Genomic DNA, 15,516 nt, shown 5'->3' with positions numbered 1-15,516 from the left:
TGTTTTTTCTGGTCACGTAAGATTTGTTAAATAAAAGGGAACTCTTTAGCTACAATGTATCAATGTTATGTTATAAAACAAATGGTAAACACCACACCATACACTATTGAGTTATGGATGCACTTGGGAGGTTGCTAAGCACGAAAGAAGCTAGAGTCACTCTCGGCTATCGCCTCGAGCGACTCTTACGCTTCTTTCGTGCTTAGCAACCTCCCGCGTGCATCCATAACTCAATAGTGTACGCTGTGGTGTTTACCATTTGTTAATTAGAGATCAATACAACACAGTTAGAGATATGTTTTCTTTCAAACACTCAGCCAGAGAAGCCGCACCAGCTTCACCAATGTTATTTCTGTTCAGATTTATACTTTTCAGGGATGAATTTTCTTTCAAAAACTCAGCCAGACTAGCAGCACCAGCTTCACCAATGTCATTTTCAATGTCAATGTCAATGTCACCAATGTCAATGTCATTTTCATCCAAGTCTAACTTTTGCAGAGATTTATTTTCTTTCAAACACTCAGCCAGAGAAGCAGCACCGTCATCACCAATTTTATTAAAACTCAATCTCAAATATGTCAGAGATGTATTCTCTTTCAAACACTCAGCCAGAGAAGCAGCACCAGCTTCACCAATGTCATTTTCATCCAAGTCTAACCTTTGCAGAGATTTATTTTCTTTCAAACACTCAGCCAGAGAAGCAGCACCGTCATCACCAATTTTATTATAACTCAAACTCAAATATGTCAGAGATGTATTCTCTTTGAAACAACCAGCTAGAGCAGCAGCACCAGCTTCACCAATGGCATTTTCCCCCAAGTCTAACGTTTCCCAAGATTTATTTTCTTTCAAAAACTCAGCCAGAGCAGCAGCACCGTCATCACCAATTTTATTGACAGACAAATTCAACTCTTTCAGAGATGTCTTCCCTTTCAAACAATTAGCGAGAGTAGCGGCACCGTCATCACGAATTTCATTACCAAACAAATGCAACGCTGTCATACTTGTATTTGTTCTAAGAATGTTGGTTAGTAAGATAGTTTTAGCCCCCTCTAATCTTAATGTGGGCCAAACAGTAATGGTTTCAATTTGAAGACAAGGTCCAAGAGCGCGGGCCAATTTTACATGGAAATTATTTTCATTTTTGCATTCATATATGCACTCTAATATAACAGTCATACTATTTTCGGCTTCCCTTTGCTCGACCTCCCGGTTTAACTGTGTCGCCATACTTTTCATAAGGTTCTCTGCTGTTTCCTCGCACCGTGCGGCAAGAATGCCAAATGTGAACAGAAGCACTTCTTTCAGCTCGTGGCGATATCGTCTGTCAACAGCTATGCTGTCTGTGCTAATTTCTTTCTTGATAAGCTGACAAACGAGATTCAAAGCGGCGAAGAACTCTTGGAAAGTCTTGTGAAGAAAGCCATAACGTCTAGTAGCTCGGAGTTTACTGCCTCCGGGCTGAACAGAGAGAAATCCAAGTTCAGGTAGATCACTTCCTTTGTGTTTTCCAAGCTCCTTCTCGTCAAAGTCCAAGTTGTCTTCTAATAAACTTTTCAAAGCTATCGAGCCAAGGTGGTTCAGTTGGCTTTCGTAAAGTACAACAAGGTCCGCCTCGTCGACTTCTGAAAGTTGTTTCCTTGCTCTGTATCTTCTTAGTATACAATCCACTATGTCCATGTACAGCTTACTTCTGCTTTCAGGAAATACACCGTTCAAATCTTCATAGACCAGGCAAATAAGTGCAGTGTTGAGAGGATTCGTCGACATTTCATGTAAGGTTTTATCGTCATCCAGTCGTTCGATAAGCTGTTCGGCCAAGTTTGTCTTCTCTCTGAAGTACTTTTTGATGAAGGTTTTCACATCTTCTTCAGTGAATCCCTCCACCTCTAGCAGCATGTCGCAGTATTTTCGAACTTTGACTCCAGCCTCTTGCCGTGCAGCTACAACCACGCGACATTTTGGCAGCGTTCGGCCTTGAATAATTTCTGATAACATTGGTAGCTTCTTCTCAGAAACTTCATCCAATCCATCGAGTACCAGGAGAACTTTAGATTGATTGTGGTGAATGAAGTCGAGGAATCTCTTTCTTTGGTCATCACCGATATCTCGAAGTAGAAGTTGATCATCAATGGCTTCCCAAAGGTCAGACTGAACTTCACGACATTTAATCAAAAGCACTATGCAGAATTTTGCGAAGGAATTTCCGGCTGCGCGTTTTTGAGTGACCCAGTCGAAAACAACCTTTTTGCAGTAAGTTGTCTTTCCCATACCAGGCTTCCCTTCTATTAATACAAGTCTTGGTTCTTCACATTCTTCGTGCGGGTTGAAGATTTCAGAAATTGTGACAACTCGGTCTGTAGCTGTTCCTCTCGTTTTCTTTTTGTAGGTGATTTTAAGTCTGGTGTAGAGGTCTCCAAAAGAAAAGTTCAAGTCTTCACACCAGGGAAGGAGGTTCATCGTACCCTCGCGGGTTTTGTAGAGTTGAGAAATGTTCTCAATCATTTCGGTGGGATCAAAGGCATCTAAAATAAAAATAATTCTCGTCAGGTGTTAAGTCAAACTGTCGAAACCACCTTGGTTTTTCGAAATATTGCAAAACATTTTTTCCATGCAAGCGAAAGTCCCTTCAGCGCTCAAAGGTCCGTTTTTTAAAAGCGCCGATCATCAAATGGCACAAATTGAATTACTCGTCTTTTCACAAAACTCTTGTTTGACGAATTTTTTTCTTTCGCGCATTTAGATCGATCCTTTGTGAGAAAAAATCACCTAAGTTTTTCTTTTATAAGGGCTCTTTACATTGAAAATTATTTTCAATTTGACACCTACTTTGCCTTTGCCACTATGACCGTAAATATGCAACTTTTACATCGGCTCAGCGCAAAATTCCAACCTCTACCCAATGATATATTTATTCAAACTAACTAAAATGGGTTAGAGGAGTATGGAAATATAAAAATATCTTGCGGTTTCGGCGAACTTCTTGTACAGCCGATCAACGTCATATGCACATTTTCGAAAATTCCACCCAACAATGCCCAAAAGCGGAGTCAATTATTTACGAAATTTACGCCTTCGACCCATGGTTGACGCCTGAATTGAACATTTTGCAGCTTTTTCATGCTTCATGATACCATGAAACAGCATTTAGGGGAGAGAAATCTCTACACCCATCTACAAAAATGTTGCCGCCGAAAGGTGATTCATCGCTCTAAGTGTCCTATTGTTATGTTTATCACGCAGTAAAGAGAGACAAGAAAAGAAATCACGAAAAGGCAAGATAGATATGAAAATTGGTCATGTTGATCCAAAATATTTCTTATTATCCATTTAAAAAGTTTCCTTATTAATATTACTTGAAGTGCACTAATTTTGTATTGGATAATGTATTCTCTAATTTTATACTGTACTAACTTATTCAAAGGACCCATCTGCTGTGTTTATTATCCAAAAGCTCCCGTGAAATCGCCAGAAAATAGTATATTCACGAAAACACACTAAATATGCCAAGTAGATTATTATTTTCATCGATTTTTCAAGACTTTATAAAGTGAAAGGAACTGCTTACAAACTTTATTAATATTGTGTCACGCAACGTAATCATGCGAAATTCAATGACGAGATCGTCCGAAAATCAAGTTTTACCAAGTTGTATTTATTTCAAAATGAAAATTTCCTCTCTCCTACGCGCAAAACTGACGCTATAGTTTGTAGTTTGTAATCGGCCTGGTAGTTTTCCACGGCGCAGCCGGTGAGTGGCTTCTCGATCCTACTTTCAGCTTCTTGCCGCCTGGCGGTTTTTTGAACATAGATGATTATAGAAAAGACCCCAACTAGAAGGCATCGAGGATAATTCGAAGTAATTGTAAGAATATCGTGTGCCTCTCAATCCTTTTAAATCAAGTGCTATCGAGCAAAAATCTTATCGTTTGGCGGGTGTGACTTGGTTTTGATTGACATTCTATTTGATTGTTATGATGAGTAGCAATTTTTCAAAACGTGTCTGACATACTAAAGAAGTTACCGCTATGACATAGTTTGAACTGTGATATATATCTGATATTTCGAAGTCTTTCCGATGGCCACCCTATCAACAAAATCAGAGAAGAAAACTTTTCAGTTTACACGAAATTTACGCGCAGATCCATGGAAGCTACCACTTGTCAATTATTATTGATTCGCAAAATTAGATTTGGGTCAAAGGTTAAATAGTTAACGCGACAACAGCACGATAGACGGTCAAACCCAAAGCAAAGATGCAACTAACTGAGGCTCAATCCGCGTAGATTGAGCATACATTTGGAGTAAATAAGCTTGTATGCAGAGTCACACGGGAAGAAAGAGCTCGAACGAGTGATAAGTATTTTCAGCCCTTAATAATTGCAGAAAAGGGCACATTCAGCTCTCTCAAGCGGAATACATCGCCTATAACCCTTGAATTTAAAAACCTCCGCACCACAGCGACATAGAAATATAGAATTGATAAACCTCCAAGGGAGGAATAACGAAAACAACGTGACCAAAAACTCGACTGATTTCGTGACTGCACCTGGAAACGAGACCTAAAATATAAACTTAAGAAACTTTTCCTACTTATTCTTGGTGGGAAAAGACACGATATCTGGCTCTTTAGCTGTTTGTCCTATTTTGTGTTGCTACCAGTATAGACGAGACCCAACGAGGTCAAAATAATATCTCAAGTTGCATCTCTGGCCTCACATTGTAATATATCTCTTAACCCGTTGTCAAGTTGAATTTTGCACGAAGTTCTTAGTGGTATAATCAGCCCCAGCAATTTCAATTATTACCCAGTCAAAAAATTAAATTTGTCTAAAAGGTTGTGAAGCACAGAAATGGGAGTCCAGGCTCTTTTTATCGCATTTTAAAATACAGAAGAACATGGGTTAGCTTAAGAAATGTTACACATTCCGTGAGCCTTTAAAATTAAGATGAGTCAATTACAGCCAATCTGAGCTATCGTCACCCATTTCGCAAAATGTTTCCCAGGCATGGCAAAGTACCATAATCATTGATTTAGCGTCTTTGTTCTCCTTCTCTAAGAAGGGCCCCTCTCGAATCTGGTTTTTGTTAATGAGCGCCCCTATTCTGATAAGCACTCCTACTGGATAAGCACTCATGTTCTGTTAAGCGCCCCGATTCTGTTTCAGTGATGGCACTGCTAGAGTATATTTGCAACGAGATCAACCGTAGTTCATTTTCCTTTCAGTTCTCATTTAAGCCTCGTTACAGAAAACGGTAACCACGTGAGTGCACAGTTTCTTCAAACGAATAATCTCGTTTGCGACCATTGCCTTGTCGGTAGTTTTAGTCTTGCAGGATCCCTGGACAAGTCTGTTCTGTAGTCTTCTATATTAATGGAACAATTCAAGCTTTTTTTTTGCATATTCTTCTGTTTCTGAGAAGAAAAATAAGCGCCCTATCCCTAATGAGCTTGTTTTGCACAGGCACCCTTTCTTGAGGCACCAAAAGTAAAGGCCACCGAACGCTGCATCGAAAATTACAGTAGCTCTGATACAGTTTAGAATTTTGACAAGGAAACTAATCACGCCCGCCTATTTTTTTTCTTTTAATAAATTGTAAAGTCGTCGAAAAAAGAAAAGGTTTTCTATAGTTCTCCTTTTGCATTTTTTGGCGACGACTGACCTCCCTTTGATTTCTCCCGAAAACTATGTTATGATCCCCCCTAAATCCTTCATTTCCTTCTCCCCGCCCACTCCTAGCCAACCAATAACGACTTTTCATCACGGCTGGTTATTTAAACAAAGTTTAGCATTTTTTTTACAAAACTGCTATCTAAACTATCTTCATTTTAGTTGAATCTTTTATCTGAACATTTATTTTTGACAGTGTCAAGAAGGTGGAAAGTTAGCAATGTATGGAAATTTATTGAGTTAAATCCACCGTCACTTAGAGAATCCCTGCGGCTCACTGTTTGCGTAAAACCAGGGTTTGGGTTAGACCTCGGGTAAATAACCGACCCTAAGATTCTGGTTCACGACTCGTGACTCGAGTTTGGGCTTTGAACACGTACATACATCATCAAAACATCATTAAAACATTTAACGGGAAAACTGGACGATAGATGTCAAACCCAAAGCAAAGATGCAACTAAGTAGGGTATGATGGGTGTACATTGAGCATACATTTGGAGTAAATATACGTGTAAGCAGAGTTACGCGGGAAGAAAGAGCTCGAACGAGTGAGATGTATTTTCAGTCCTTAGGACCTAAATAGGAAAAAAGGAATTAATGCAGGAAAAAAGGCCGTTCAGCGCTCTCGAGCTGAGACCATCGCCTATGGCCCTTGAATTGAAAAGTACCCGCACCACAGCGACAGAAAAATAAGGAACATGTAAACCTCCAAGGGAGGAACGATGAAAACACGGACCAAAAGCTCGAGATCTCGTCATTGCACCTAGAGAACATAACTCACGAGACTTACAAAATAAACTTAAGGAACGTTTCGTACTTATTCTTGGCGGGAAAAGACAGACATTTGGCTTTTTAGCTCTTTTTTCTATTTGTGTTGCGACCAGTGAAGGCAAAGACCTTCGCTTCAACGGTTTGCCGGATTGGTGTTCGTATTAAAGAACGATGTTCTTGGAAGAGGACAGATTTCTACCTTGAGCGCATTATCAATGAGGTCTGTAAGGAGCTCATGCAGGCAGTCCCCTCAGAGCTACCCTCATTGACACTGGATCGAATAACAAATTATTTTTATAATGCAACTTTATTTCATTGTCATGAGGGTGGAGTAACAACCCACCTCTTTTAAGTACATGCCAACTGGTTTAGGTTACCTAGCCGTGAAATCAGTTGATCACATACTGGTAACCACAGACTTTGGACGTGGGTGTAAAGTTAAGATGCACTTTTCACACCCTCTTTAAGGGTAGAGTGCCTGTGAGCTGGTTAGAATTTTATTGTAAACCTTGTAGAGGAGTTATTGAAAAAAAAAAAAGTAACATCGTCCTGATAGTGTTGTGGAACTGACCCTGATTCTGCGTGTCATCCGGATGTTCCACCCCTGAGTTCACGTTGTCACTCACTTGTCGGCCGTCTTCACTGTTCATCTGGCCACGATCAGTTCTGATTGTTTCGTTTAGTTGCCGATGATGATGACAGATATATTTTAATTACACGACTCGTGATGACATTAATTCCGTAAAATGATTTTAAAGTGTTAGCTTATCATGCTTTAAACCAGTTCTTGAGAAGAATCAGTAAAGAGAGAAGTAGGTTTTTTATAATCTGTTCGCTTACCCGAATCTGCTAGCCTGAAGAGAGAAATCTGTTTTCACGACCCGCCACAGAGGTAAGTTTCCAATCATGTTTTCTTGAATTTTGGTACGAGATTAAGACTTAATTTGCATTTTTCTGATTTCGAGTTACAAATGTATTCCTCTTGGATCCAATGATTCTTAAAGCTTGGATAATATTGCACGATTTGGGATCAGTTCGTGGGCCTCACTTTCTACGCGGAACACTGATCAACTCTGAAGGTCAATTTATACAAGTAACTTAGTCTGCATAGGTTATGAGCCTTTTTTTCATTTTGAAATACAGTCCAAAAAAATCGTTTGAATCACCTGCAAGATCAGTTTTGGTTAAAGACTTTTTCGTAGGACTGACTTCCATACCTCGTGGTCCACTATTGCTTCAAAAACATTCTGCATGAGAGAGTTGTTTAGGAGGATCTCGCGATAGAATAAATTCTGTAAATTTCTTACCTGACCCTTCAACTGCTATGTCTTCGACATTCCAAGGACATTTTTCAAAAATTTCTCGCTGGTACAAAACAACTGCGCGACTTCGAAAATACCACGCAAAATAAAAGAAGCTGGACGATGATGATGGCGAGATTGGAATTTGATTTTCCCTTTGTAATGGAGATCATTACATTGCAGCTTCTGGTGGAGTGGATTCAACGTGGTGCACATTTTGATCCTAAGGATGGGGGCAGGGTGGGGTGGGAGACAACTGATAATGGATGGAATCGCTAAGTACTACCCGTAGAAAATTATGAAAAAAATGTAGAAGAGGTTTATCTTACATATTTCGCAGACTATCATATCAGTTTTAATTGAATTTCCTATCATGTAGTACTGATTGAGTTCTTACCTGCATTCCTCGTGTCCTCTCTCAGCTGAGTGTCCAACTTTTCTCTAATGTTTCGCACTTCACTACTGATCTGCTGCAACTCTTGTCTGTTTGGGTCTGATGATAGAAGGTAATGTTTATGTCAGTTTTGAAAATTGGGACATTTAGGTAAAGATGCCGCAAATCAAGGAGGAGGTGGGGGTGGGGGGGAGTTGGATCGGTAAAGTGATGAGTTGGTGAAAAGAGTATCCGGTCTTTTCGTCCAAGAGTCTTTCCGTCTAAGTACTTTTCATCTGAAGTCTTTGGTCCACTTGTCCAATATCAAGTCTTTTCGTCAAAGTTGTAACATTGTTTTAAATGAAGTAGTAACAAGATATATTTTATCAAATAGTGACAAAAGTAAAGACTTGCCGTTTAATTATTTCGCGCAAAAGAAATGGGAATATTAGGCTTGTTGTTAAAGCGTCTATTGTGCGTAATAGACAACTATGGGTAACATCAATTAGTGTCCGATACAACCAACAACATATTCCAACATGATAAAGAAGTAAAACTAACCAAAAATGATTAACAAATAAACCTAACCCAAAAATGACCCCAAATAAACATCTTCTCTGTGTATTTATCGTAATTAACGATGTTGAATTTGTAAACGAGGATCAGTGAGTAGTAAGAGCTATCGAAACCAAAATGGCAACGGCTCGCACTAATAAGTTCTTTATATAGCCTTATCTAGCCTTCTAAAAGTTACTTAAATGCTCCCAGATAAGACTTAACATTTAGACGAACAGACCTAGATGAAAAAACTTTGGAACGAAAAGACTTGGACGAAAAGACTATTGGACAAAAAGACCGTAATTCGGTGAAAAGTCTTAGTGTATTAGCACTGCAAATGAAAGAAAGAAATGGTTTGGCCCATGAACAGCCTAGGATCCAACGATCATAACTCAAATATCTAAGGTAACCATAACCATAACGTGTCTCTAACATCATCAACTCAAAACCGGAAAGAAGTGCAAAGCCTTCTAGAAGTGCCTGAATATTATCACAGGATCAGTCTTAACTTCCCACGGCAGTGAGGAGCGTAATATAAATGAGCTACAGTGTAAGCAACATGAAAATTAGAAAAAGCCGCAACAAACTCTAGGAAGCACCTCCACCAGGGTCATCTTAGGACGGTAGAGAGAATTTTAGGGGGGCAATACAATGTTATTAAGGTTAAAATGGTTCCATTCCTTCCATTTCTCCTATCTAGTGTTTAGGTGCATGGAGGTGGGCTGTAGCTAGGGAGACCCCTTATCTCTCAAGATATTAGAAGCCCCTTTCCTCCTTCTCACCCTAGGTTGCACATCCTTTACTGTCCCATTGTTTCATCTAAATAAGATCACGTGCGATTTTATCTTATTAATATCTTAAAACACAGAATAATTTAGCATTTTCATTCATTGCGTTAAAAATTAGATCATTCGTTGGGTTCAAATTTAGAATAAGATAAAATTCAGATCATTCATTGGGTTACAAAAAAATAAGGAAAAATAGAAATTACTCAATTGTTCTGTTGTACGCCAAAATGTGCCAATTTTCGCAGCTCGGTGGCGGTGAAGATTGTGGCCGAGTTTATCGTGTGCATGCAACGTCTTCAAGAAAGGTTGTAAGACCTGGGCAGCCATTCCCTGAATGTCAAACAGTACTAAGTTCGTCGAAGAAGAGTTTGTTCCAAGAGTTTGTTGCGGTTTTTTCTAATTTTTTCTCATTTTCATGATGCTTACACTGTAGTTCATTTATATTACGCTCCTCACTGCCGTGGGAAGTTAAGACTGATCCTGTGATAATATTCAGGCACTTCTAGAACATCTTATTTCCGTTTATAAGAAATATCTAATAAGAAACATCTTCCTCCTACTAAGAAACTTCTTCTGTCAAAGGCCATAAGATTTAACCGTCAACCGTACTACTCCCACTGAGATTAAATTGACAATAACTGATAACGTAAGAAGAGATCCCGTTTTTCATGCTTAATACGATCAGCCTATCTTAGATTTCCCGGATGATATTTTCACTTCTAGAAAAACGATAAAGCAAAGTCTGCTTCTTTTGCCTCAAAGAGCAATTTTTATTTTTGCCACAGAGCCGCGCAATCAAATTCAGTATACGTAAGCGTGCTCAAAGTCCCGATAGTGTATGCTGATAGTGTGAGCAAACCGCTTCGCTAGAAATTTCTCTTTTTCGCCCGAGTAGCCATGGTTAGCGCGGGGAAAAGCTAATACATTTCGCTACAATAATGGATACAAACAGAGACTCGGCCCACCAGTCCCAAAACGAAGACAATTTTCCCACCTTTTCACTTGGGCTAGAGTTCTTAAATGAGGCAAAAAAAAAGAGAAAAACAACGGAAAAGGAGACTCGGCATTAGCGCCATCACGATTCGCTTCACTGTCCGACAGTGAAATGAAAGTGCCATTTCATTCACATTCACTCATTTTAGTTTCATTTCATTCACCCGGAAGGTCCTGACTAATCCATTACCCAGATCCTCTCGTTTACCTCTAGGGTCTGGGTACGAGACTAGGTCCTAGCCCTGTCAAGAGCCGCACCTTATCTTAGCGGGGTGGGGTGGGGTGGGGGTACCTGGGCTACTACAGAATCCACTGATCTCCAAGGCAATTTAATAATGACCTCATCTTACAATCTTTCTTTTTCAGCGTGTTCTATTGATCAGCCCGTGCGCCATGTCCGCCATATCTCAAGCGGGTTTCGATGTCATGGGGTAACTCCCGTAAGGAGCTTGCGGAAAAAAAATATTATTCTAGCGCGGGATTACCCGAACAACCCTGTTTGATCGAGTCCGTGATCTTTGATTCATTATGCATAGACGTCTTTTGACTACTTGTGACATACATAACTTTACCGCAGTTTTTCCTCTCTTGTTCATCCTCTTCCATCGTCGCACATTTTTTTCCATTCCCTTTATGTTATTTTAAGTCTGGTGAACCTGTTTTATAATCCCGGGTTTGAATTCCCCCTCCCCATGTTTTCTTCCTTTTCCTCTCCAATTCTTTTCCCAGAAATTCTCTGATAAAATTAACAGTTGACAATATCTGATGAGTAGGGTAGGGTAGGGAAAGTTCGAACACCTGCATAATCTGTGGCTGCCGCCAGTGTCCTTTTTTTTCTCTTTTTTTTCCTTTCGCCTTTTTTCAATTAGCAAGACAATTCACTCGTTCATCCAGTAATCATTACCAAAGTAAAACCGAATTCCTAAAGCATACATACCACATTGAACCAATTGCGTCAATTTCCAAAAGATCTCAAGCAAAAAAGTTGACATGAAGTAAGGAAACAGAAAACGAAGGGGCATCGAGATCAAACAGATTTTCCGGAAGAATGCAGGAAAAAAATAACTAAACACACATAGAGAATACATGGAGAAACCTTGAAATTCTGCTGAAAATACTTTTATTTACATCAGTTAAAAGTCTTAAGAAGTACATTTATCGTTCAAATGAAGCTCTTACTAAATTAAATAATCTTAGTGAATAGATGCTACATAAGTCTTGCATTAATATTTATATCGATAATTAGAAGCTACTGTACCATGATCTACCCTGCTTAGGGTAAGAGCCGCGAATCCCTGATTATTCGCTACATTATCACTTCTTAAAATTGGTCAGAGCACAGAGTATAAAATTTCAGGGGAAGCCCATCTAACTCGGTTAGAGATGGATGACACTCTCGCACAGCAGTCAGAGCAGCAGCAGCACCAGAATTACCAAAATAATTCAAAGGTCAATTCGACACTTCTAGAGATGTGTTTTCTTTCAAATAATTACTTAGCCAGAGCAGCAGCACCAGCTTCACAAATGTTATTTCCGTTCAGAAATAACATTTCTAGAGATGAATTTTTCCTGGGACTGCGCTGCCAGAATGCCAAATGTAAACAGAAGCACTTCTCTCAGCTGATAGCGATATCGTCTGTCAGCATTTATGCTGTCTGTGCTTATTTATTTCTTGATAAGCTGACAACCGAGACAGAGTGCTGCGAAGAATTGTTGGAAAGTCTTGTGAAGAAAGCCATAACGTTTAGTCGGTCTTAGTTTACTACCTCAGGGCTGAACTAACAGAAATGCAAATCCAGGTAAATCGCTTTCCTTTTTTTTTTTCCAAGCTCCTTCTCGTCAAAGTCCAAGTTGTCTTCTAATAATTTTCATTTTTGCATTCATAAATGCACTCTTATATAACAGTCATACTATTTCCGGCTTCCCTATTCCGGACTTCCCGGTTTAACTGTGTCGCCATACTTTTCGTAAGGTTCTCTGCTGTTTCCTCGCACCGTGGGGCTAGAATGCCAAATGTGAATAGAAGCACTTCTTACAGCTCGTGGCGATATCGTCTGTCAACAGCTATGCTGTCCGTGCTAATTTCCTTATTGATAAGCTGACAAACGAGATTCAAGGCGGCGAAGAACTCTTGAAAAGTCTTGTGAAGAAAGCCATAACGTCTAGTAGCTCGGAGTTTACTGCGTCCGGGCTGAACAGAGAGAAATCCAAGTTCTGGTGGATCACTTCCTTTGTGTTTTCCAAGCTCATTGTCGTCAAAGTCCAAGTTGTCTTCTAATAAACCTTTCAAAGCTATCGAGCCAAGGTGGTTCAGTTGGCTTTCGTAAAGTCCAACAGGGTCCTCTTCGACTTCTGAAAGTTGTTTCTTTGCTCTGTATCTTCTTAGTATACAATCTACTATGTCCATGTACAGCTTACTTCTGCTTTCAGGAAATACACCTCTCAAATCTTCATAGACCAGACAAAGAAGCGCAATGTTGAGAGGACTCGTCGAAATTTCATGTAAGGTTTTATCGTCATGCAATCGTCCGATAAGCTGTTCGGCCAGGTTTGTCTTCCTTCTGAAGTACTTTTTGATGAAGGTTTTCACATCTTCTTCAGTGAATCCCTCCACCTCTATCAGCGTGTCGCAGTATTTTCGAACTTTGACTCCAGCCTCGTGCCGTGCAGTTACAACCACGCGACATTTTGGCAGCGCTCGGCCTTGAATAATTGCTGAAAACATTGGTAGCTTCATCTCAGAAACTTCATCCAATCCATCGAGTACCAGGAGAACTTTAGATTGATTGTGGCGAATGAAGTCGAGGAATCTCTTTCTTTGGTCGTCACCGATATCTCGAGGTAGAAGTTGATCATCAATGGCTTCCCAAAGGTCAGACTGAACTTCACGACATTTAATCAAAAGCACTATGCGGAATTTTGCGAAGTAATTTCCGGTTGCGCGTTTTTGAGTGGCCCAGTCGAAAACAATTCTTTTGCAGTAAGTTGTCTTTCCCATACCAGGCTTCCCTTCTATTAACACAACTCTTGGCTCTTCACATTCTTCGTGCGGGTTGAAGATTTCAGACATCGTGACGACTCGTTCCGTAGCTGTTCCTCTCGTTTTCTCTTTGTAGATGACTTTAAGTCTGGTGTAGAGGTCTCCAAAAGAAAAGTTCAAGTCTTCACACCAGGGAAGGAGGTTTATCGTACCCTCGCGGGTTTTATAGAGTTGGCGAATGTTCTCAATCCTTCCAGTGGGATCATAACCATCTCTAATAAAAATAGTTCTCGTAAGGTGTCGAGTCAAACTATAGATACCACACTGGTTTTTCGAAATATTGTAAAACATGGTTTTTTCCAAGCGCAAATCGCTTCAGTACTTCAAAGGCCTGTTTTATAACAGCGCCGCTCATCAAAAATGGCACCAATTGAATTACTCGTCTTTTCACAAAACTCTCGTTTGAGGAATTTTTTTGCTTCGCGTATTTAGATCGATCCTTTGTGAGAGCAAAGCATATACGTTTTTCTTTTTTCAACCGTTTTTTTTTTTTACACTGAAAATTACTCTTCAGTTTGACACCTACTTTGCTTTTGCCGTCATGACCGTAAATATGCAACTTTAATCTGGGCTCAGCGCAAAATTCCAATTTCTTCCCAACGATATATTTATTCAAGCTAACCAACTAGAGTAGGTTGGAGGAGTATGGAGATATAGAAGTATGTTGCGGTTTCGGCCAACTTCTAGTACAGCCGGTCAACGTAATATGCTCAGTTCCGAAAACTCCAGCCAACAATGCACAAAAAGCGGACTCGATTATTTACGGAATTTACGCCTTCAACCCATGGTTGACGCCTGAATTGAACACTTTGAAGCTTTTCCATACTTAATGACACCATAAAACAACATTTAAGAGAGAAAAATCCCCACGCCCATCTACAAAAATGTTGTCGCCGAAAGCCGATTCATCGCTCCAAGCGACCTATTGTTTTGTTTATCACGCAGAGATGAGAAAGAAGAAAAGAAATCAATAAAAGGCAAGATAGATATGAAAAATGTTCATATTAATCCAAAATATTTCTTATTATCCATTTAGAAAGTGTCCTTATTAATATTACTCGAAGTGCAGTCATTTTAAATTGGATAATGTATCTTGTAATTTTGTAGAGAACTAATTTGATCATGGGACCCATCTGCTGTGTTTATAACCCGGAAGTTCCCATGGAATCGGACCAAAACTCCGACCAAAACACGGACCAAAACTCGGACCAAAACGCGGACTAAAAACTCGAGATTTCGTGACTACACTTGAAAACCTTAAATCAAGAGACCTACAGAATAAACTAAAGAAACAACTCGTTGTTATTCTTGGCGGAAGAAGACACGACATTTGGCTTTGTAGCTGTTTGCTCTATTTTGTGTTGCTACCAGTGCAGGCGAGACCCAACCATTGTCAAAAGAATGTGTCTCAAGTTGCCTCTCTGGCATCACATTGTAATCTATCTTTAACCCGTTGTCAAGTTGAATTTTCCATGAGGTTCTAGGTGATATGATCACCCCCAGAAATTTAATAAAGAATTGTGTCTCCTTTTGACTTCACAGAACATACATATACTTGTATTAACATTTACAACATAAAAAACGTTTACCTTCCATCCTAGGTCTCTTGTTATGTGGAAGCCCGCTCGTCAAGTCATCCGATTTTCGTTTCATCATTTGAAATTTACTTGAACCTAGTATTAATAGCAAACATGTACATTTGTAGCTTGAGTTTATTTCAACATGGTATTTCTAACTTGGTAACATTAAGAAAGAAAACATCAATTTTTTTTGGGAGAGGTTTATCTTTCATCTTATCCGCTTCCCTTGTCAGTAAAGAACATGAAAATTAGAAAAATTGGCAACAAACTCAAAGACGCTCCTCCACCAAGGTTATCTTAGGGCACTAAAGAGATTTTCAGGGGGCAATACAATGTAGTCTAGGTTATCGTGCTTCCTTCCTCTCCTTTGTCCTCGAGTTAAGGTGCACGGAGGTGAGCTGCGGCCAAGGAGACCCCTTGCCACTTAAGACATTAGAAGC

The 15,516-nt window shown here is 39.7% G+C and overlaps 1 protein-coding gene across 1 annotated transcript; it reads right to left on the bottom strand.

Moving 5' to 3' along the window:
* Positions 1-273: 273 nt before the first annotated feature.
* Positions 274-15,507, bottom strand: LOC148726149 (NACHT, LRR and PYD domains-containing protein 12-like). Its single transcript, XM_088728673.1, has 3 exons — positions 15,086-15,507; positions 8,142-8,237; positions 274-2,525 (listed from the first exon to the last, which is right to left on the bottom strand). The coding sequence occupies exons 1-3, from the start codon at positions 15,150-15,152 to the stop codon at positions 274-276; spliced, it is 2,415 nt and encodes an 804-aa protein (XP_088584799.1). The 5' UTR covers positions 15,153-15,507.
* Positions 15,508-15,516: the final 9 nt, after the last annotated feature.

The sequence above is a fragment of the Stylophora pistillata genome, chromosome 7 (genome assembly GCF_964205215.1).
Source record: "Stylophora pistillata chromosome 7, jaStyPist1.2, whole genome shotgun sequence".
In the NCBI taxonomy this organism is placed as follows: domain Eukaryota; kingdom Metazoa; phylum Cnidaria; class Anthozoa; order Scleractinia; family Pocilloporidae; genus Stylophora; species Stylophora pistillata.
This window is presented reverse-complemented; position numbering and strand designations above follow the sequence as displayed.

What these genes read in the sequence shown, in the direction of transcription:
- LOC148726149 (XM_088728673.1), bottom strand. Translation starts at nt 15,152, where the DNA reads ATGATGAAACGAAAATCGGATGACTTGACGAGCGGGCTTCCACATAAC. An exon ending in CAAGAGACCTAGGATGGAAG is followed by an intron (nt 8,238 to 15,085) that starts GTAAACGTTTTT and finishes TTCTATCATCAG; the next exon opens with ACCCAAACAGACAAGAGTTG. An exon ending in AGAGGACACGAGGAATGCAG is followed by an intron (nt 2,526 to 8,141) that starts GTAAGAACTCAA and finishes TTTTTATTTTAG; the next exon opens with ATGCCTTTGATCCCACCGAA.